At 38.3% G+C, this 23,398-nt stretch overlaps 2 protein-coding genes and 1 non-coding gene across 4 annotated transcripts in view; all 3 read right to left on the bottom strand.

The window, feature by feature from the left end:
- Positions 1 to 8,928, bottom strand: part of clstn3 (calsyntenin 3) — a 14,410-nt gene extending 5,482 nt beyond the window's left edge. Inside the window, exons 1-10 of the mRNA XM_057340834.1 lie at positions 8,661 to 8,928; positions 7,740 to 7,806; positions 6,032 to 6,154; positions 4,872 to 5,082; positions 4,563 to 4,771; positions 2,660 to 2,809; positions 1,700 to 1,885; positions 1,027 to 1,314; positions 620 to 732; positions 284 to 443 (exon numbers count right to left, since the gene is read on the bottom strand). Coding sequence (XP_057196817.1) covers positions 284 to 443; positions 620 to 732; positions 1,027 to 1,314; positions 1,700 to 1,885; positions 2,660 to 2,809; positions 4,563 to 4,771; positions 4,872 to 5,082; positions 6,032 to 6,154; positions 7,740 to 7,806 — 1,507 coding nt within the window. The 5' untranslated portion in view covers positions 8,661 to 8,928. The remainder of the gene's footprint in view (positions 1 to 283; positions 444 to 619; positions 733 to 1,026; positions 1,315 to 1,699; positions 1,886 to 2,659; positions 2,810 to 4,562; positions 4,772 to 4,871; positions 5,083 to 6,031; positions 6,155 to 7,739; positions 7,807 to 8,660) is intronic.
- A 469-nt stretch (positions 8,929 to 9,397) lies between these two features.
- lpcat3 (lysophosphatidylcholine acyltransferase 3) lies at positions 9,398 to 22,452 on the bottom strand. Of its 2 annotated transcripts, none has more exons than XM_057340882.1 (13): positions 22,105 to 22,452; positions 18,926 to 19,033; positions 17,481 to 17,590; positions 17,300 to 17,393; positions 15,502 to 15,539; positions 14,697 to 14,875; positions 13,870 to 13,978; positions 13,537 to 13,623; positions 12,439 to 12,605; positions 12,151 to 12,298; positions 11,361 to 11,516; positions 11,136 to 11,260; positions 9,398 to 10,876 (listed from the first exon to the last, which is right to left on the bottom strand). In XM_057340882.1, exons 1-12 carry the CDS (start codon positions 22,187 to 22,189, stop codon positions 11,141 to 11,143), a joined length of 1,401 nt encoding a protein of 466 aa, XP_057196865.1. In that variant the 5' UTR covers positions 22,190 to 22,452; the 3' UTR covers positions 9,398 to 10,876; positions 11,136 to 11,140. The 2 variants fall into 2 exon arrangements, with proteins under 2 accessions (XP_057196865.1, XP_057196866.1); XM_057340883.1 differs by having other exon boundaries at positions 17,481 to 17,587; positions 22,105 to 22,449.
- Positions 22,453 to 23,157: 705 nt separating this feature from the next.
- On the bottom strand, positions 23,158 to 23,213 carry LOC130558691 (U7 small nuclear RNA). Its single transcript, XR_008963478.1, has one exon. It is a non-coding gene; the product is annotated as a U7 small nuclear RNA (small nuclear RNA).
- Between the last annotated feature and the right edge of the window lie 185 nt (positions 23,214 to 23,398).

Below are 23,398 nucleotides of genomic sequence, written 5' to 3'. Positions count from 1 at the left end.
TACCCACAACAGCACACGCACACGCACACACACACACACACACACACACACGCACAGTGTCTGGTTTACTATCCCCGTGGGGACATGCACACACACACGCACACACATACACACACTGAGAGAGTGAGCGCCACAGCGTGTTAGAACGGTTCTGTTCATCTGAATAATAGATGAGACTAAGAGTATTAATAGCTAGCTGAAACACACACAGTCTCTGAAAGAACATGACGTAAGATTTCTCCACCTACTGCCATCATACCAATACAACAGATTGAAAAATTACCCCAGCATGCTCCGATGACCAGTCGCTGGTGTGGTGCAGGGTTGGGGATAGCGCCGTTATCATGGATGAGAGCAGGGTCGAAGGTCACCCCATCCACATAGAGTGTGACAGAGGGGAACTGAACACTAAGGGACAGGTGATGCCACTCGCTGTCACACACCTGCCAGAGGTCAAAGTTCATTAGTTCAAAAACTTACATCGAGATGTGAAAATGACATGGTCTACAGCACTGTAAATAACACAAGGCTCTCATCCAAACACACTTGCAAGCTTCAAACTGGATGTTCTTCAGTAACATAGCAACCAAGTAACAAAGACTGGTCAGAGCTAGCTCACCTGTTCCAGTTTCCAAAGGAATTTGACAGGTCTTGCGGCTGACACATCTGGCCAGTAGAAGAGAGAGAGACGACAGCCGTGCACCGATAGGGAGTAGTGAGAGTACGAGTCATCTGGAAATGAAACAGACATTCAGTTAAAAAGAGCACCTTGTTTAAATTAAACTGTGAATGGACAAAACCTGACAAAACAATGCCCTAATAAACTTAATGTCACATAACAAAATAAAAAATAAAACTACACTAAAACAACTATTTTTAGGTAGTCTGTACAATAAATGTTTTTATTAACAATTGTAACATAGAGGACAAAATTATCTACGTCTGTCAAGCAGCACAATGCAAAAAATAAATAAAATAAAAATGGAGAGAAACAGATTGAAAGATGTCCTGTTGGCTACTATGTACCATTTTTAACAGTGCTGCAGATAATTGTCTCCTCCTCTTTCCGGGTTCCTCTCGCCTGATTGGTGGTTGGCTGAGTGCTGGCTCCTCCTCTTCGCATCCACAGCTGCAGGGTGAAGTGGTCACCAGATACTATTGAAGCAACTGATTCTGGTACTACGGCAACGTGGGTGGAGCCATTGAAGGAGAAGACCAGAGATGAATCAGAGGACGGTAGCGTTGGCAGCGCAGCAGTCCAATTGGTTGCAGGGGACAGAGGTGGAAGAAGGTCGACTTCACCTCTCACAGCACCTAAGCACGTTAAAAAACCAACACGAAGGAAAACAGTCCAAATATAGTATAAAAACACAGCTGGTGTTTAACAATTCCAACTCTGGCCAGGGAGAACTTATAGAGTATGCCATTGTTTGAGAGGATTTGCATTCTGGGGTTTATCTGGGAGAGAATGATTTAGGATGTTTTCCCATCTGCTCTAAATGAGATGAACAGTTGGTCGACAGAGACCACAAGAGATAAAGTCTATGGAGTCCATATGAAAGTCCATTTTTCTCTAATCACTGCTAATCCTATTGAGCGTGGACCGCCGGCAAATTGTATCGTCAAGTTCAAAGCTAAAGCAATTTAACATAAGACATAAACATTTTCCCAGATTGTCTGGAGTGCTTTGCAAACGTACCGCAGAGCCTGCGCACAGATCGATCGGAGTAGCTGTCCCTGTCACAGCCCTTCCCAATGTGAGCCGTCTGAAGCTCAACGGTGGCCTGGATGTTCCAAACAGTCTCCTCACACGTTTCCAAGTGCAGGTTAGGGAAGAGAGGAATACTGCCGGAGCCAGGAGTATACTCAATGCGCTTTGTCCATCCTGTGGTTTAAACACACATGCGCTTTATTAAACGTTTAGTTATATCCATATTTCTTCTATTATTTCAGGAAAACAATTTGAGTGCAAAGCTCAGCTAACATGAATTTCTGAATTTCTTAGTATTAACTATGCCCCTGTTTTGTATGCCGACAGCTTGTACTCTAGTTGGCATGAATGTTTGTGCAAAAACCTGATGTTCCGTATTAATCTTTCCATGATGTGACAATGTCGCAGTGAGAATCTTCTATACTTCTATAAGGTGTTAACATGATCAATGTCATAAATTTGCTTTTTTTTAAACTGTCAATATCTTAAATATTTCCTTTAAAATATAAAAAACTTTTTTTAATAAATTTTGAATCCCAAATTTTGAATGTGCTTTTAAGGTTTTGGAACTTTGTCTTTAAAGTTATCACCCAAAAAAATTAATTCTGTCATCATTTACTCACCCTCTTGTCATTTCAAACCTGTATGACTTTCTTTTGTCCGCAAAACACAAAAGAAGATATTTAGAAAAACATTTGGTAACCTAACAGCACTGGCCCTCATTCACTTCTATTGTATGGACAGAAAACCAATGCAAGTCAATGGGGGCCGGTTAACAACAATCTTCAAAATCACTTCTTTTGTGTTCTGCGAAAGAAAGTCATACAGGTTTGAAATGAAAAAAAGTGAGTAAATCATGACAGAATTGACATTTTTGGGTGAACTATCACTTTAAATGTTGTCACTTAAACAATAAACATTCAATAATGTATAATTCATCATAATTACCGATCCAGCCCGGCTTGCAGGAAGGTTTGACTGTGACGATGACCTGAGCGTCGGCCTGAGCCCGATTCTTGCCACAGTCGAATGCGGTAACCCAAAAACTGTGAACACGCTGGCGTTTAGAGTCCAGAGGCTCCGTGTTCTTAATGTTCCCTGAGGTCATGACAAAGAGGAGGTGTTCATATAATCAGAGATGACTAGACTGGAAAGGTAAGCTCTGGGAACTTGTAAAGAGATGAAAGGCAGGCGCTTCGGTGAAAGATGCACAACAAGACCGAACAGCAATCTAATACCGGGGTTCCAAAAGTAGGGGTTTTGATTTGGTAGTAAAGTATCCCTTTAAACATCCCCATATAATTTTTCAAGCTTTAAGTTTAGGATATTTTTATTTGTCGAAATGAAACGTTGGTTAATATCGACCAAAGACAACGCAGAGAGGCCAGCGGAGACGCACCGCAGACAGAAAGACCATCGTCCTCAGGTACGAAAAGAGGCCAGCGTTTGCATAAAGAGGAAGACATCCATCAGCACTCGAATCAGTTTGATGAAATTTGACCATCTGTAGCAATACTTCATGGTTTATGTATAACAACAAGTAAAATAAAGAGTAATTAACTATAAAAGTCATATTATGTTAGTCTGTGTTCTTCTGTGTTGTCATTATGCACGTGTTTGGATAGACCTAATTAGCGCATGTGCGCAGTTGCGCGCAATAGTTTAACCACCTCCGAGGATAGTGAGGGTCTGGAGTCCCTGGCACTGTTATTTTGGGGGTCGTGGGCTGAAAAGTTTGGGAACCCCTGATCTAATAGACCAGAATGAAAATTGCAAGGGACACTGGCAGCATATGATTAAAAAAGTATGAAAAAGCATAACCATCAAAAGCCCCTCAAAATGAGAAATGAGAGAGAACAAACAAAGCAAAGAATGATGAAAGATGAAGGCCAACAGTGAACTGAAAGAGAGAGAGAGAGAGAGAGCGAGAAAAAGGAAGATGGTGAAGGGTGACACAATAAATAAAAGGATATTCACAGAGTGGTGTCTGGTTCAGCCTGACCCAAATTACAAAAGCAAACCACACACACACAGACACTACAGCAGAGATTCTGCAGTGTCATGACTAAACCTAGAACTTCGTTCCTCATTGTATCTTTCTCTCTTGTTTTCTGTTCCTCTCTGTTGGTCAGGTGCTTCTTCGTCAGCATGTTACAAAATGTTGACTATTGATCGCCTTCCCTAAATCTGTCAATGGGGCGCTCTAATCTGTATTGAATGACATCAGGAAGGTTGAGTATACCTCAATATAACAGAAGCAACTGGGATGCCCCAAAACCTGCTGAAATGTTATGTCATGTGAAATCAGCTATATCTGTCACAGCTATGGCCTGATCACACAAAGGAAGATAATGGTAACTATAAATTTAGTTAATTTAAAAGTGGTTTAAGATTTATGAGTAAAGTGGGGTCCACATCACATCAATATAGTTGGGAAAACATTCAAAGCACTTTTTCCAGCTGATGAATGATCAACGAAATGCTTAATATCTTCGGACGGGCTTGCGTTTCCGGTCTGACGCATTCGCATGCATAAGAATGGAAGTCAATGGAACGAAAAGTCAAGTGTGACCGCGGCTTTAGTCACCCATTATGTTTGTCACTGGGTTTTGCAAATATCTAACCAATAAAAACTATTAAAAAGTGCTTGTCAACTTTGAAGTGCAGTGTTTGTTTGAAAAACAACGAATTTGGACATACAATGTTTCTGAAGGACAGCAACGAAATATAACATAAAAATAGTTGTCTTCATAGTAAACATTCTGTTTAGCTTAAACAAGATACCTTTATTAACTAAGTACAAATAATTATTGATTATTTCAATGCAGGCATTGCAAAATAGCGCTCTTACCATCATTGTCAATAGTGAATGGAACGTTGGGCGTGATGATGTCATAGAAGCAGATTTGGCTATACTGAGGGGAGCAGTCAGCATCCACCGCTTCTACCCGCACAATGCGATCAAACAGACGACCCTCGGGCATCGATGCCTCATATCGATGCTCCACAAAGACAGGAGAGAACTCGTTCACATCATTCACACGAACGTGCACCGTGGCCCTGGGAATACAAGCAATTTAGAAAGCAAAAGGCATGCATACCGCAGAACAACCCCCGACACGTATTGCATAAATTTTGATATTAATATAGTTTGTCTTACTTGTGAGATTTCTTGCTGTTGGCGCCATCAGGACCCTCACCGCAGTCATAAGCCTGGATGGTGAAGCTATGCTCTTTTTGACTTTCACAATCCAGAGGCTCTTTGGACCGAACCAGACCTTCTCCAGTGGACCGGTCCAACACCACAGCCTCAAACTGTGCAGAACCAGAACCACTCGGACCATTATGAACCCTAAATCCACAGATCTCCCCTTTTAAATAGAGAGACAGCGAGTACGAGAGATTTTATAGAAAATCATAGAAAATAGAGACTGTTTGTATATCATCCTACTTTAACATTCACTACACAAGAAAATGGCCAGGGTTATGTGTGGCACACATGAAAGCGCCTCTCGAGTGCTCTCCTGAAAGTAAACACTTGTCTGCCTTCAGAAAACGCTGTCGCACATGACATGGTTCTATGTCGCACTGTTAGCTCAGCCTGCGAGGGGGAAGTCTGTCAGCTCTAGTCCTTGTATAATTTGGGTAATTTGGGTAAATATAACATGTCATTACCTACTGTCGCACTAAACTAGCTGCGTGTTGCTCCAGTGTGAACCCCCTCACCCAAAACCTATCTACAGTCAATTAAAGGGATAGTTCACCCAAAAATGAAGATTCTGTCATGAATTACTCTAGTTGTTCCAAATCTGTATAAATTTCTTTGTTTTGTTGAACACAGAGAAAGATATTTGGATGAATGCCTGTAACCAAACAATTCTTGGACCCCATTAACTACCATAGTAGGAAAAATTACAATGGTAGTCAAAAGTGCCCCAGAACTGTTTGCTGTCCTACATTCTTCAAAATATCTTCTTTTGTGTTGAACAGAACAAAAAAATGATCATTTTTCCTACTATGGTGGTCAATGGGGTCCAAGAACTGTTTGGTTACAAGCGTTCTTCCAAATAGCTTTCTACGTGTTCATCAGAACAAAGACATTTATACAGATTTGGAACTCGAAGGTGACAGAATTTCCCTTTAATATTACACTAGTAACAATATGATATCATGTATAAAAGAGCAGAAGCTTTTATTATACGTGGAAATTCAGGAATAATCTTCCCTTCTCACACTAGAGGGAAATGAGGTTATATTTACAGAATACTTGGCTTAATCTCCATAGCGCTACGCATTTTTTGTCATTATCAGCATCTTTACCAGCATAGTGCAGGGGTGCGTCTTTATCCAGGGCGAACAGAGGCGGGTTGAGCAGGACAGTGTTGTCGTTTTCCATGACAATTCCTTGGTACTCTGTCTCGATCCATGGCTTGTGTTTATTGGCTGAGAAAGAAAAATCGCAAAAGCAAAGAAGTGGGTGAGATCCACAGGAACGACCCGTGATTCAGAATAAACAGCTATTTTTTGTGAAGGTGAGTGAGCAAAGGTTCAAAGATGAACAGTCGGACGAATTTGCAAAAAAAGTGCCAAAATATGGTAGGAGCAGATGGTGCAATGGTTTGACCAGCTGTACATATGCATAACACGATAAGTTACAAACATATCCATACGGGGATCCACATTAACCACAACTGAACGACACAGGACACACACACAAAAACAAACACACAGCAGGACACGCCTCACTGCTTTACAGAGTAATTAGGTGTAGAGATGTTTTGGTGCGATCGCACACCGTGAGGTATATTGCGCCTATCACTCAAGTACAGACAGACAGCGCTGAACATTCTGACAGGGACCTAACCGTACAAATCACTCAACCGCTGAGAATTTCAACATTTACGTCAGCAGAAACGCATTGTGTGTTTTTTCCCAAGGCCATCTCTGCACCGTCAATTTAATTTCTTTTCTATAAAGCTAAATTCAAATTAGGAAAAAAATTTCATGTGCTAAGTGGGTCACACAACCTTTCAACGTTCAACACTGGATTTCACACAGCTGTGCGCTGACCACATCGCAACACTGTGTGTGCGTAACCACCTCGCTCCCATGTTTCCCATCTTTCTTTTTTTGGCATTCATCTCTCTACCTTACTTTATCTCTCCCTCCCACCCACGCCCACGTACGTCCCCCTCATCCCTCACTCAGCCATATAACATTAATCTGAGCTGGATTACTCTTCGGATTACACAGCGAGAAACATCACTTTGCATTCCCCGCCCGATGGTTTTATTTCTCACACGTGCTGTTTTCGCACATTAACCGGTGCTTTTCAAATGACTCTGTGACAGCAGATTGATAAAAATAACTAAACGTGTCTTTCTTTCCATGCGAAGAAACATTTATGGCGAATTAAGAAAAATAGCATCTCTGGTGTTCTATATCCTAAAAATAGCTGGACGAGAATAGATAATCTTTCACCCTTTTCTTCAAGGACAAGACAGCCGACCTCTCTTTTCTCTCTCTCTCTCTCTCTCTCTCTCCCGGAGAACGTACAATATACATCTCATGCGCATACTTCATCAACATATCTACATTTGTCTAAATGATGCTGTACTACTCTCTCTCTCTATCTGTTAATCGACATTCTTCTGTCCTTTATTTAGCTTTCATCTATTCAGTCAAGATACAGATGTTGTTTCATATTTAAAGGGATAGTTCACCCAAAAACACAAAGAAAGATATTTGGAAGAATGTTAGTAACCAAACAGATCTCATCCCCCATTGACTCCCATAGATCCAAAAAATCTACAGGTTTGGAACAACTTGAGGGTGAGTAAATGATGACAGAATTTTCATTTTGGGGTGAACTATACCTTCAACAGCCATAATTGTACAGCAGTGAATCGTGTAGCTTGTATTAATCTCTGTCAAGTGCAGTTTTATGGAGCTGCCAAAACAGGAATGTTAATAAACATCATCAACACAATGCTCAATATCAACATTCAAAAGGATGGAGGAGACTGACCTTTGTTGCCATGGGCAACCGAAGTCAAGCAAAAGAGGAGAAAGGAGAGAAAACTCATTCTGGCCATCTGAGGGAGGAAGGTAGAGGCAGAGGGGAAGGACAGAGGGAAATACATGCATTAACCTGATATTAAGCAGTTGAAGCACAGAGGAGAGACAGTGTGCGCTGAGACAGAGAGACAGACATGTGCATGTTACCCCGAACATCACACTGTCTTTAAATGTTCACGTATAGACTCTCTGTTCTGTGTAACGTAAGTTAAACGTCAATCTGATATAATGTCATGCGCTTTACATCATTTTTGTAGCTGAGGCCTTGCGCGGCCTTGCTTTATAGACATATTCAGATAGAATACCCGTGGTTTTATTTTATATCTTTATTTACTACTGACGATCAACATGTACAATAAATGCCTTCGTATTAAAGTCATACGACGTGAAATTAAAGAAGTCTGCGCATAATCGTTCACACGCGCTTGCAGGTGTATTCCTCGTGTGCGCGCATACGCTGCTATCACATTCGCTGAGGAGCACAGGTTTGTTAACAGCATAAATAATGCGATGATCCCTGCACTCACGTTCCCAGCCCTGAAATACGAAGATAATTTATCTGTCATTTACACGCCACCATTTTTTTAATGCAGATTAAAGATGTAAACTTGTTTGACAGCACCCGCTTTTTCCCAGCTTGTCAAACAGACATGTTAAATATGTTATATAGCTCATATGTCACACATATCTATGCGACAAACACGCATCGATTTTTTTAAGCATATGGGTAACGTTAGCGTCCCGAAATTAACATGTCATCTAACGTTAACGTTACCAAGCAGAGAAGGGACTCCATATATTATTTATGACACCTATCCGAAACACAAACATTAAATGAGAAATACTATTTTGGGATTAAATGTAACGTTACCCTGAGGTGTGAGATGGTACCCTGCTCAGTTTCCTTCAAGCATCCGTCATGCACTCACACCTATGACAGCCGCCGACACACGAGCTCACTGGACGCAACGGGCCTTCTTGTGTGAAAAGCAGCGAAACTGAAATCCAGAAGAGCGGATACCAAGAAACCAATGCCCCTGTTTTCGGTGGATACCGTGAGAAAAAGACGGTGGGATAGCGGCGCTCTCTCCTCCTCCCTCCCGCGGTTTCTAAACCCGCCCACACTGCGTCTCTCTCGCTCTCTTCGGCCTCACGAATTTTCGAAGGTTTGCTGCTTAATATTCATGTACAGCTCGTTGCTATTGGCGTCTACGAACGCATATCATTAATATTAATTAGCCAGACAGTGCTTATTGGAATGTATGATTTGTTGTTGTAACCGGTTAATTAAAATTCAAGAAGCAAATGTTTTCTATTGGATGGCGGTGAAACGTTAAAATGACCTACTTAGTATTAATGAACGAATAGTATTATTTTCTCCCCGGTAAGCAGTTCGTACGCTGTAGCGTCTGGTTGGGGGATGAGGGGGCTCGCGATTACGGGCTGGCGCATCTGATCGCCAAACTACACATTTATTTCCATTTCCACTTTATAAATTCGTGACAGCCGCGTTTGAACTCTATTCCATTTCAGCTCCATGCTCACGCTGCAAGATGACGTCATATCTAAAACCCAGTGACACCACAACTCAAAAACAGCAGAACACATGGGATCAGTGTGGTTTTGTTAAAATCCAGCATTTTAATGAATATTACAAAAACAGTTTTATTTAAAATGTTTGATCTCCTTTGTACATTTGGTAGCAATAAGGCAAAAGTTGTTGTTTCTCCCCCAAACAATTATTCTACATCAGTCAAATTTGCAACCACTGGTATAAATATTACAAAACAATTCAGATGCTACAGTGAGTCCCTGCTCCCTTGGATTGTGTCTGGGTGCAGATCTGAAAAATCGCCCTCACTGAAGAGTGATGTACATTTGTGCCGAAGATCTGCATTATGTTGTACAAAACAGATTTATGAAGGCAAATGTGTGTTAGAGTAACTGAGAGCAGACCACAAAGTCCGGAAGGCAGAGAAAGATCTGGATTTGTGATGAGAGATACTGAGAATACAATGTTAGCAGAGCGAATGAGTAAAGTTTTTAGACACTACACAACACTTCTTCAATCTGAATGACACTTGGATTATGAAAAAAGGGAAAACAGTTGTATATTATGTGTCTGAAAAGAAATCATTAACTGCCAACTGGAATTCTTTTTATTTTCAATAAATAATACTCTGCCCTTGATAATACTGACACAAATTTACCCTCATATCTTCTGTAGGATTCTGGTAAATAGTATTTAATGTCTTTTCAGTGGTCCTTTGTTTTTTGCTTTTTTTTCAAACAAAAAAAGACTCGATTTGAGAAAAAGGAGAATGAGGGAAAACAAGATGGATGGGCATACAGCGTTACATGGAGTGAGAGTATGACATGGCAGGATGACTGTGGATGTAACCTTTTGTAAATAAAAGGCAACAAAACTGCAGCTACCATAAAACCCATTAAAAAAATAGAGAAGCAACCCCATCAAAAGTTACCTGATCACAAGAAAACAAAAACTGTTACATAAATGAAAAAAACATTCATTTATAATTGCCAGGCAATCCCGAGCATTCGCTCACTGTTCACACTTACACAAATAGGTTTGTGTGTTTCACATTTCAGTGTCTTTTGTCAATCTAGTGGTATGTGTGGGTTTGTTAATGTTCTTCAAGCAATGGAAAATAAAAAAAGGTCTCATTTGTTTCCATCTTTTAACGGCATGCTCTGCATCCCCTCGAAAAGTGCAGATGTGACCTCGGCTGTCGCCGAAGCCAGTTCTCTGATTAGACAAGAAACAGGAAATGAGATCATTACTGAGTAATGAGTGCAATGGCATGAGCATATACAGTATGTTCATCCACCGAATATCAGTAAATTCGTATTGAACCTTAAAACTGCTTGTGTTTCAGCAGCTTTAAACCCTTTTCATTACAGTCCAGCACAACACTTTCCTCCAAACGATTAACATTTGTACACATACATCATTGGTGTATGTATATAGTAATATATTACTAAAGGCCTTAAAATTTGTCCTCATCGGTTGCTGTTTAAAAGTCACAGTTCACTTCAGTCAACTTAGACAGATCCAAACAGATATACCTGTGTGTAAGAGAGAAAATGGGTAATATGTGAACACAAACTTATCAAAATAAGAGTTATACCATTCTAAAATATCTAAACGTATCCATAAAAAATGCTGAAAGCAGCATTAGACTCGAGACAAAACAGACACAACGTTCACACAAAGCTGAAGAAAACAATGACCCCAGGAAAACAATGAGGCAGAAGTGTGCGATAAAATAAACAAAAAAAGAGAGAACAGACAGGTGGCACAAAGAAGCAGAGGTGCAAAATTTACCGTTTTTAATCCTCCTTTTTGTCACTGCCTCTTTTTCGAGGCACAAACACCTTGCGGAGGTACGGCAGGATTACTAAGGCAGTGAGGAAAAAGATGTGACCACAGAAGTATGCGGAATAGTAAACCTAAAAACAAATATAAAAGAGTATAACATGAGACATATATGTATAACATGTTATTATTAAGTCACGGCTCATGATGATGTCACACTGGTAAGGCACAAACCTTGAGCCACTTGTCGTAAGTGAAGAGGCAGAATGGCACTAGTGAGTATCCCATAAAAAGCCAGTGAATCGTCTGCTGTAGTACGTATAGTAATGGATACAGAGGGCCCTGAGCTATAGACGTCAGCACCGGACTGTCCCGCACAAGAGCCTGAGTCTGCAAAAACACATCATAAACTAGAAGTTACGATAAGTGTCACGTTTCTGCAGATTTTCTACAAGGAAATGTGCACAAAATTACTTGGCGCCAAGGTTTACTGAATAATATGAGATTTCAATTTTGTAAACATTCCTTTGAGTTTCATTCAATGCACAACTTCCTCAGAGTAGGATTACAAGAATAAAACGATACAATCCACACTTTCATAGCAGTTTTATAATAGTCTAAGCTCTTCACATGACAAATAAACCCAAATCCTTCTGGAACACCTGAAATCTTTCTGGAATAAACTAATGCTATATTCTACACTAGAAACTTTGTTCATACACCTCTGGCACAACTACAATCAAAACTACATAATAAATTGAAGAATATTTGCATTTGAAGATGTAATAAGTTTATCAGATGTATCAGGATTTCATTGAAAAATGAAAAACAGAATTTTTAAAAAGATTAAATTTGATTTCTAATTATTCCACTTCTCAGAGTCAGTGAGATACTATATAAACCTGTAAACATTCAGATCTGTCCCCAGTTGTTATGAAAGTACATGCTTCACAGACTTCAGTCATCTATTAGATTCTAAACAACTTCACACCTCCGTCTGCTATAGCAATGTTGCCTTGGTTACCTGCTTCTCCACATTGACAATGAGGAACTCCATGGAGAAGCAGATGAGGTACCCTGAGTGCAAGCCATGCCAGATCGCCAGGAATAACAATGTGAACATCTGAGACAACAGCTTATTACCCAAGAACTTCAACCTCTTAAACACATGACTGTGACGGATGAAAAAACAAAAGAGAACAAATAAATGTATACACATCTATCGTTTTTTTTCATAAGAGTACATAAAAGAAGATGTTTTCAAAAGTATCTGTTCCAGTAAATGCCAAATGTATAAACAACATTATCATACCAGGCCACCCAAGAATTTGTGTTGATGTTGAAGGAGTTGATGGTGCCTGTAAAGAGGGGCGTGGTCTCAAATAACCACACCCTGACATTGGCGCAGGCATCCCATTGGTGCTCCCCTTTTTCATTTATCCCATTATAGCCCAGGCCAGTGAGTATACACACACCTTCCTAGAGAGAGAGCAAGAGCGAGCGAGCGAGCGAGCGAGCGAGAGAGAGAGAGAGAGAGAGAGAGAGATAAAACCACATGTTCGCCAATAACTCTATTAGATGAAATATCAAGACATTTATTTTGAAAAAACATAGTACACATTTCAAGCATCGCAAAGACGTTGACTTTCTTCCGGAAAACACAAAAGGATACATTTTGAAGAAACTTGGTAACTTCCACAAAACCAATGCAAATGAATGGAGGACATTCTTCAAAATATCTTCCTTTGTGTTCATACAGGTTTGAAATGACAAGAAGGTGAGTAAATGATTACAGAATTTCCATTTTTGGGTGAACTATTACTTTAATGAAGGAAGTTATAAACCAAAGAGATTTGGAAATAATAGCATTACTCTGCTATGGCACCTGAGTGAACTTGACTGACCTCAGACATTCACTAAACATTACACAAACAGCAGCTGGTTAAACATAATTGCAAAAATTACTCTGCAAAGTGAAGTTCATTCTGAAAAAGGGCATAGCAACATCTGTTTGCAGATCCCACTTAATGTGAACACAAATTCATTTTTAAGGGCAACCCCTGCAAGGTAAATTAAAAGTTTTGGCACAAAAACAGTATGACTCATAACTTGTGAACCTGTCAAGAACACAATAAACACACCGTGGAAGCACAACAACAGAGTCAAAGCCAACAGATAGTTTTAAGCAAGAAAACCTGTTAAGCATCCTCTCAACCTGAACAGGTGTGACTTGTTGTGCTGCTTCAAGGCATGCTTGAAAACAAACGGAGGGCAAATTTTACATTCTCAACTAAGAAAAAAGCCACATCCCTAACTGGCTGGTTAGTCAGCTAACTCTCTCTAAGAACATAATAATTTAACAGTCTGGACAGCATGAAATGTAGTGACATATAAGGGATTTGTTACTTACCATGATCAGCCAACAGCTGATGTATTTGTACAGGTTTATTTTTACCCACAGCAGGGTATACACACACTTGTACCAGAAGGGTTGTGCCTAAACCACAGATCAAAACAGAAAAAGATTCCGATGAATTATGACAAAGAACATCTAGCAGTGCTATTGTAATGAACACAAAAGCATTCCAAATGTAAAAGAGTTTTGCATTCATTTTACTTTACAAAACATCAGTAAGTTAATGTGTCTGATTTTAACTAGATATGAATCCATGAACAACTATAGACTCAAAAATATTGAACATGCAAAAGTGTCTTTTTTTCCATTAAGAATTGATTCACTGACCTCGAACTCATCTGTTAAGTAGTAGCTATCCGTGTAGTGTCGACCACCTATTGTAAAGATGGCCAGGAAGATCATACCCAAGCAAAATCTCTTCATTGCTGGAAATACACTGCAAAACAGAAGAGGGAAGGTCTATTTGATTAAAATGGAGAATGAGTAACATCATTTTTACAACAATATGGTAACAAAACAGCACAAGCAGATGTCTCATAGGTGTAAGGAACGAAAAGCAGAACCTGTACATCATCATTACTCCCTTTTAATAAACTCCATTTCAAATGAGAAATGGAAGCAAATTGCAGCACACAGGACACGAAATTGTAACTCAACTTAAACGAAATACATACAATTTAAGTGTAATTTTTAATCATTTCGTTTTTTAGCATAATTTACCCATAAACGTTAGCATACAACATATCCAGAATTAACATAAAAAAACATCCAGTATAAGATGATATTTTTAAAATGACGCCTATAATGTTTTAATAAATATATATAAACATTACATAATATTTAATAAAACTTATTTATACCATGGAGGAACAACACTTTATTTAAAAAGAGTTTGTTCTTTTGACAATATTGAAGTATTATGTTTTCTAGCTACATATGTATAATTAATCCAAATAAATGTTTGAACTATTCATGTTTTTGAAAAGCACCCTGTAGGGCGTGGCCTTTTCCATTTCAACTCATAAACTGAAACCGAGACACGTCTTCAAATTCAGACTATTGCCCAACCCTGTTTCTTACAGAAGCTTAAATCTCATTTCTTTGACATAATATTTTAGGCTGCCATGATCAGACTTGTGAGACTGTGTGTTTACCTGTTGGATGGTTGACCAGGGTTATCAGTCATCTCTCTGGACACCAGTTTCTGGTAGTTTCGTAGTGTGAACTGAGGCCCCACAAGGAAGCCTCCATAGAAGTATGAGAAACCGAACACCTCCAGCAGAGATGGTGGAGAGCTGAGGGCAGCTGACTTCTGATCTTTAGACAACTGGGACTGCAGATAAGAGCAAAAATGCACATGTAATAAAAAGAGAGACTGGACATAACAATAAATTTAGATAAAACAATATATGAAGGGGTGTATACCTAAATCTAGGACATCAAGACAATATATATATATATATATAAATATATAAATATTTTTAAAAATGTTTGTTCTCCAGATCTAATAGCAAACAAAACTACTTCAATAACGGTTAATCTTTGTTTTAAAAACACTATTAAGTGTGAATTTTTATTACTAAAATATTATCTGCTATCCTATCTTAATATGCAGGAAACTGTATAAAAAATCCATTATATGTTACACAGCAACATTGAAAATCTGTTATCTCTTATAGCTCAAAAAACAGAATGTCTGAATGTTGAGACACATCTTAAGAGATATATTTAAGAGGTGTATTAATCTGAGCCACAGCGAAATTGTGGGGCTACAGAACTGAAAAAGATTGTGATTCCCCGAATGGATCCACACACTCAGATAATGCATAAAATACAAACAGTGGAAAGAGTGCAGAGGAATAGGTAAAGTCATGAGATAACAGTATGATAAGGAAAGAGTGAACAGAGCAAAAAAAGACGGACACAGCAAGAAAAGTTGCTGAAGTAGGTCACACTCACCGGTTCTTTTCCACCGTCATAGTAATCAAGTGATAAACCTAAAATCAGAAATTAAAACCATCAATCATATTATATGAGCACAGCAGTTGACAGAAACGATTGATTATTAATTACATAAAACAGATACCTTTATATGGTGAAAAATGTCTAATAATAGTTCCCTAACAAAAAACGATAACATTTTAGGATACGGTACAATGGTAATGCCATGTGTTAATAGGGTTGCAGAATAGAGGTCTGCAACCCGACCTGAGCCCGACGGGGCCTGAAAAACTTGCGGGTTTTGGGTCGGGTTAATGTTTAATGAATAGCCTCGGGTTCGGATTTGTAACAAATATATATATATATATTGGCTATATACAAAGTTTGCGTGCCATGGCTTGTGCTTGCATGTTTGCTGCATTATGACCACAAAAAACACGAGAGAAAATACACACAAAACTGTTTTTTGCATAAACTGTTCTGCGCACATGCTCCCGCAGCAGGTGATGGTAAGATGAGTGCGATAAAGCAAAATATTAGCGAGGGAAAACTTATTACAGTTCCAAATGATGCAGGGAAAGATGCACTTTGGAAGAATTATGATCTTGTCATTACTGTCAAGACTGGCCCTTAGTATCCTCAGCATCCCTGCAAGTAGCAGCAGCGAGAGGAACTTCAGTGCAGCTGGGCTAACTTTTAATCAGAGGACGGCGCTCAAACCATCAACAGTGGTTTTTGAAGTTTGAGTTCCAGAGGGTTCAAAAAGGATTTTTGACTTTTACACCTGTTCACCCACAGCGAAGTTTAGTTATTGGTAAGTCTGTGCTATTTCTTATTTTTTCTTGTGTGTTCACTGCTGAGGGGGCCGCCGTGCCTTGATGAAACTGTGTTTGCTTACATGTAGCTATTTGTTTAATTATCATCGCAAGCAATCATAAAATGCAGCATAGTTTAACAAAGCTTGCTGTTAAACGCACTTCGGGTTCGGGCTTAAAATGTAACTGTAATGGTCGGGCCGGGTTAAACAATCTCGGGTACGTGCCAGGTTCGGGCTTTCGTTTAAAGCCTGTGCAGACCTCTATTGCAGAATATGTTCAAATTATCACAAATGGTTTGTATAACTGAATGTTAGTCTAAACATTCAGCCAAATCAGTTTAGTCAAAGTTTTAGTACCACGGTATAGACGGTTTCAATGGCAACAACGTGAACGTTATGTGGTCCAAACTTAACTTCCGGTAGAATCAATAAAGGTTCCGTAGTTTTAATTTAATTTATTACAATTAATATACAATAAAACAATAATATAAATTAATATGAACATAAATTAAACAAAGTAAATTGTTATTTTATAACCAAACACAGAGTAGAAGTTAACTTCAGGCCAGGCCCATGAGTCTGATGAAACCGTCTTTATATCGATGCAACACTCCACCATGACACCGTCTATGTACCATGGTATTATCACAGTAATGACTTGTAATAGCACAACTACATGTTTATTTACCCTCAATGACTTGTGAATAGAAAAATTTAAGAATTAATTTTCTAAATATATAGGGGCGGTTTCCCGGACAGGGAATAGCTTAATCCAGGAATTGGCTTTAGTTAAATTAGGATATTTTAAAAAACGTACTCTACAAAAACATATTACTAGTGTGCATCCTGAGATAAAACAATTGCATATATTTTAAGATATGTCAATGCAAACTGTTCTTGATCAAGACACCTCTAACATTTAAATTAGTCTGGGACTATAGATTTAAGCCCTGTCTGGGAATCCACCCAATAAAGTCTGTGAAGTAAAAAAAATCATACCGATGAGTTTCAGTGTGAGGACACAGTGTGGCATTGTCCATTTGATATCATACTCATCTGTAGCGGTGTAGTAATAACCCATCAACAGATATATCTGCCACACAAACATAAAAACAACTAAATAAAAATCTAAAAAGACAGGGAAAAGAGAGACAAAGATCGAGTGTGTGTGTCATCTCACCATCTGAAATATAAAGCTACTTAGGACACATGTCACTGTCCTTCCCATGAGCCTCAGCAACAGGAACTGAATGATTATGCATAAGAACGAGTGAAAGACCTGAGTCCCTGAGCAGAGGATAGAGAGAGAGACTGTGATTTTGCAATTCGACAGCAGTGGTCCTTGTTGTAATAATATAACATTTTATCAATAATATAACAGTTTAAAAGTCAACAAAAAGGCTCAAAGAACTAAAGGATGGAAATATGAAATGATCTAGGAATGACAACTAAAGAATGCCAGAGAGAGAGAAAGATATACATGAAAACTGGGAAATGACATAAGAATATTAGCACAATATTGGCACAATAAATTAAATAATGACAAAAAGAGACAGACCTGCTGTTATATCCAATTGCAGCGTTAAGAAAAAGAAATCGAATTCACAGAACAGAAGCACAAGTCAGTTAAAAGTCACATTTCTCAAAGCAACACTCATCTGTTTTCATTAGCTTACTCTTCAACCTGCCACTCATATTCTCATTAACTACACTCTTACCAACAGAGGTTATCGCCATGGCAACAAGGCCTCATGTCTCTCTGTCGCTGTGTTTCTATATATCACAGGTACCAGGAAATCACAACCACAGACCCACAAAATAACATTCCCTTAGTATTTTAACCGTCATACTGTGTATTTATTAATATCATTTGGCATTTTAGGGTAAAGGTTTTTGAATGAGGAAAGTGAGGAAGTGCATTTAAAATGTCGACTTAAACATCTATGTTTGACAAAATCAAAACATAAACCTGTCATTTTACAAATATAATGTGTTTAAATGTGTCTTTGGTCTTGAGAATATTCTGTGCATAGGCACAAGCAGAGTCTGTGTAATTTCTACACTTGCATGCAAATAAGTATTGGTCAAAATATATGCGGTACTGCAGTAAAACATCAAGGTATTATTATTTTTATACGCATGAAATGTTGACTTGACTCTTTAGGAAGACTAACCGAAGATCCTGACTATTGTCTGAATTTCTTCAGTTTTTGTTTTCTCATAAATAAGCCACTGTATTTCCATGCACATGAGCTGACAACCACTTTCTTTTTCATTGAATCTGTTATTATTTATGTAACACAAACAAGCACCTAAACAGTACCGTGTTAAAAAAAACATCATTTTTTGAAAATTCAACACTGAGCTTTGACAGCATCAACTATTCGGAAACACAATCATCTAAATCAAAGAAGTAGATTGATTGGTCAAATATGGACCCGCATCTCTTGCTGACAAAATCAATTGCAGATTATAAGAGTGACAATTACATCTTCATGGCTTCTACTTTGACTTAAATGTCAAAATCTCACTGTGTCTCACTGAGACATTTTACACATGTAATGACACAGTATCATTCAGATCTTTCAGTTTCTCTCCATTTCCGTTCTGCCTTATCTCTCTCACCAAAATTAAACGTGGCCAACGCCAACCCTGTCAATGTGTGGAACAGATGAATGAACGTCGCAGACTGATGAAAGAAATACCACCGGTACACCAGTGCAAAGGGATAACCTAAAGGGAAAAAGAGGGAAGTCTAGATTAGTCATATGGTGTGGTGAACTGCAGACGTGCATTTTGACAGGTTGCTCAGATGATGTGTTAAGATACATAAACATGATGACAAGCTAAGCTTGAACACGTTGCCATTTTTCTCAGTAAATATATTTCTTAAGGTGCTGTTGACATGAAATTTTCACCAGATGTCGATAACATCCCAAATAATACATACATACAAAGAAAACAAAACAAATAAATTCACAAATTAAGTTTTATGTAATAAAATAGAATGACACAGGGGAAAAGTATTCAACACGCTTACTGAAATTTATTTAATACTTTGTACAAAAGCCTTTGTTGGTAATGACAGCTTCAAGACGCCTCTTGTATGGTGAAATTAGTCGCATACATTGCTCAGGTGTGATGTTGGCCCATTCTTCCATACAAACGGTCTTCAAATCTTGAAGGTTGTGTGGTCCTCTTCTATGAACTCTGATCTTTAGTTTTTTCCATAGATTTTCTATTGGATTCAAGTCATGTGATTGGCTGGGCCATTCCAGCAGCTTTATTCTCTTTCTCTGAAACCAATGGAGAGTTTCCTTGGCTGTGTGTTTGGGATCATTGTCTTGCTGAAATGTCCACCCTCGTTTCATCTTCATCATTCTGGTAGATGGCAGCAGATTTTTATCAAGAATGTCTCTGTGCATTTGTGCATTCATCCTTCCTTCAATTATATAAAGTTTGCCAGTGCCGTATGCTGAAAAACAGCCCCACACCATGATGTTCCCACCCAAATCTTGCGAGGAGCACCTGGTCGTGGTTGGTTTAGGGTGAAATGATGTTCTTTCCACTTCCGGATTATGGCCCCAACAGTGCTCACTGGAACATTCAGAAGTTTAGAAATCCTTCTATAACCAATGCCATCAGTATGTTTCGCAACAATAAGGTTGCGAAGGACTTGAGAGAGCTCTTTGCTTTTACCCATTATGAGATGACACCTTGGTAATGAGACACCCTTTTATATGCCATCAGTTGTGGAACTACTAAGATATTATTTTGATTTTTAAATTATTTTTAAAAAAGTTAAACTTTTTTTTTCATCATTTACTCACCCTGAAGTTGTTCCAAATAAATGTCTTTGTGCTGTTGATATTTTGAAGAATGTGGGAAAATAATTAGATCTGGGTCACCATTGACTACAATAGTGATTCTTCCAAATATCTTTCTCTGTGTTCAGCACAACAAGAAAATGTATACAGGTTTGGAACAACTTCTGGGTGAGTAAATTATGACAGAATTTTTATTTTGGGGTAAAGTATTTATTTTCAAAATGAGTTAACTCCGCTTTTAATTTTTTTTATTATGCATTCCAATTAATATCAATAAAACTGCAGTTGGTTTGTTTTGATTTAAGCCATAATAACTCAAACAATACAGCTAACTAACACAATAAACACAGAAAAACATGATTCTCATTTTGGAAAAACAAACTCCCATGATCATGCAAAATACCAACTATAGAAGTTGTACTATTTTATTAGACATCATTCAGAGTAAAGTGCATGTATAAATGGAATAAGAAGCCTTCCTGGTACACTTTAAACATCATACAAACACAACTATACACGAAACAAAAAGATAACACCAAAATGCAAATAAACAGGTTTCTCAGTCTTAACTCAAATGCCCTTTAGTAGTCTTGGTTGCACTGGTTAACCATGCACTGAAAAAATGTTTTTTTGCCTTAGTAGATCTTATGAAAAGAAATGATTAAAATATACTTAATATAACTATGTTCCTGTTTTTAACCGAAAAAAATTGTTAAAATAACGTAAAAATCTTGAGAATAAAATCTACTAATATTGGTCGTTTAGATTTAAATTATTTTAATTGAACAAATTATTAAGTAAATCCAACTAAATTTTATTATGTTAAACCAATTTAGATTGGTCAAATTAAGTTTACTTATTTGTTTTGTGTTGAGACTACATAAAAAAAGTTGTAGATATACATGCTTTGGCAGTTGATGCGTAGTTCCCAGCATGCTTTGTGTCTGACTGCCATTTTAAGTGTTTTTCAGTAAAAAGAAAGACTTGTTCGTGTTTTGTGTTGATTTATCTTTGAGATTTAGGAGAGCTTCGGCATTATTTTTAAGTTTGGGTTTTTTAAGTTGTTATCGTTGTTCAGAAGAGCGGTGCTTGTGCCTAGGCTGAGGGAGGCACAATATTTGTCATGAAGTGTGTTATTTCATTTATTGAGCAGTAACTGTGCTAATACCAGTACAGAGACCACCAGCCTCTTCTTACTTAACCATCTATGTTGTAGAAAAGAAGTATATTTCAATATGAAAGTAAGTGATCCGTGAAATTAGAATTAAACACATGATTTTGATCAGAGCAATTTTTTCGTTTACTTTAAGTAACATTTACTTGATATTTTAACAAAAACGTAATGTATTTAATAAGTAGAATTTACTTTATTCTGATTAGTAAGTCAAACTTGAATTATAGCAGCAAATTTACTTTAAAAAAGTTCGTGCAAATTGTTACGAGGATTTTATTAAGTAAATTCTACAAGTTATTTTTTCAGTGCAGGTTACTGTAGTACACCTGACCAAAGTACAGAGGACCCTGTTAACTTATATCTTCTCCCATCCCTATTCTTATCTACGTGTAACCTGAAACCTTGCAACACAACTTCATTTGCATTGAAACAACTACAACTAACCAATACAACGCTATTCTGAAATGAAAAGACAGTTGTCAGATGAAGGTCCAATGACTTTAGCTGCAGTTAGAGCAATTCTAGCTGCTGTGTGCAGTTAAGCATGAATATCTCGCATGGTATGTATGTAGGTCACACTTGTCGACCTTTGATTTGAACGCGAGTGATCGGAGACAGTCTGTGTGTGGTACCCAGTATTAAACAGTATAAAGCTGTTAAAAGTACTGGAAGAAGGCTGGACAGCTGTGACTTAAGCCCACTTCTAGTACTACTAACGTTATATAACTGTCCACGTTTCTAATGACACTGACCACAAGCTCTTAGCAAAGCGATAAAAATCCCATTGAGTGCCGCTCACTTACCTAGTAAGATAGACAAAATCAATCGAACCGCCGGTTCGGGCGAACCTAAATATTCAGATAAATTCTCCATGAAGGGAGCCGCCATCTTTAATGTGGGCGGAAGTAGCTGCGATTGAGTTTCCGTGAGTGTGTGGCGCTCGTGAGGTCGCCATGCACTCCTTAACTCGGTCCTCCTCCTCCCCTTTCCACCTCTCACGCCATTCACACGGAACTATGATCTCGACCTCCACCCCCAGTTTGGAGTGGCACTCCCAGCCTTGCGCAATACTTTAACCGTCTCAATTCATTCAAAAGCACTAAAGGCTTAGTTGGTTTAATAAAATCTGTTTAGAACAACGACAATATTGTTGGTGCTTGTGATTGGATTGTTAAACATGTGATTTTAACGTACAACATACTCTAATACTTATAACGCTGAATTATTATTATTATTATTAATTATTATTACTACTATTATATTGTGGGCAGTCGTGGCCTAATGGTTAGAGAGTCGAGAAGGTTGCCGGTTCGATCCTCAGGGCCGACTGAGGTGCCCTTGAGCAAGCCCTTACCCCCACTTGCTCCCCGGGCGCTGCGGTGATAGCTGCCCACTGCTCCGAGTGTACGTGTGTTCACTACTCTCTGGATGGGTTAAATGCAGAGGTCACATTTCGGGTATGGGTCTCTCTATACTTGACAAATATAGGTCACTTCACTTCACTTCACTTATTAAGAATTTCTTGATCTGTCAGAGCAGTATCACGCGACTGCCCTCTAGTGTTTGAATTAATTATCACCAGAAACCAATCCCAAACACAGAGTTCTTTGAATTAGTATAATAATTTACAACATTTGCACAAATAACTTTTATTACTAAATGCATTGTTATATGCATCCAAAAGGATCAACTGTACTAAATTTTTACACACGATACATTCCAATACCTTTTTAACTATTTGCATATCGCAATCCTAACGTTAATTCAAACAAAACCGCACTGTTAAATTAACTACGAAGACGTAACAATAACGCCTACCAGTCTGTTACTAATTTCTATTATTAAGACGTAATGGGGTAGGCTTCCTTTTAAAGGAAACCTTCTAGACAAATACTAAAAGAGCAAATTTCCTAAGAGCCACGAACAACGGATCGTCCTTATTATTTTCGACAGTCGCCTACTTTATGGTGACCAGATAACGGGTAGAAACACCGGTTGAATAGAAACCAGAAAAACAACGGAAGGTCATCAATTTGTTTCTTCTGCAGATTCGCGTTTATTTTATTCGGAGTTTCTTTCAAATGTAAATTGTTATTG

The sequence above is a fragment of the Triplophysa rosa genome, linkage group LG8 (assembly GCF_024868665.1).
Source record: "Triplophysa rosa linkage group LG8, Trosa_1v2, whole genome shotgun sequence".
Lineage (NCBI taxonomy): Eukaryota > Metazoa > Chordata > Actinopteri > Cypriniformes > Nemacheilidae > Triplophysa > Triplophysa rosa.
Note: the sequence above shows the minus strand (reverse complement) of the source record. Positions and strands in the feature narration are given on the sequence as shown.

Coding starts and splice junctions, on each gene's coding strand:
- lpcat3 (XM_057340882.1), bottom strand. CDS start 22,189: ATGGCGGCTCCCTTCATGGAGAATTTATCTGAATATTTAGGTTCGCCC. Junction 17,394..17,480: donor GTAGCTTTATATTTCAGATG/GTGAGATGACAC, acceptor TTTGTGTGGCAG/ATATATCTGTTGATGGGTTA. Junction 13,624..13,869: donor ACTTAACAGATGAGTTCGAG/GTCAGTGAATCA, acceptor TCTGTGGTTTAG/GCACAACCCTTCTGGTACAA.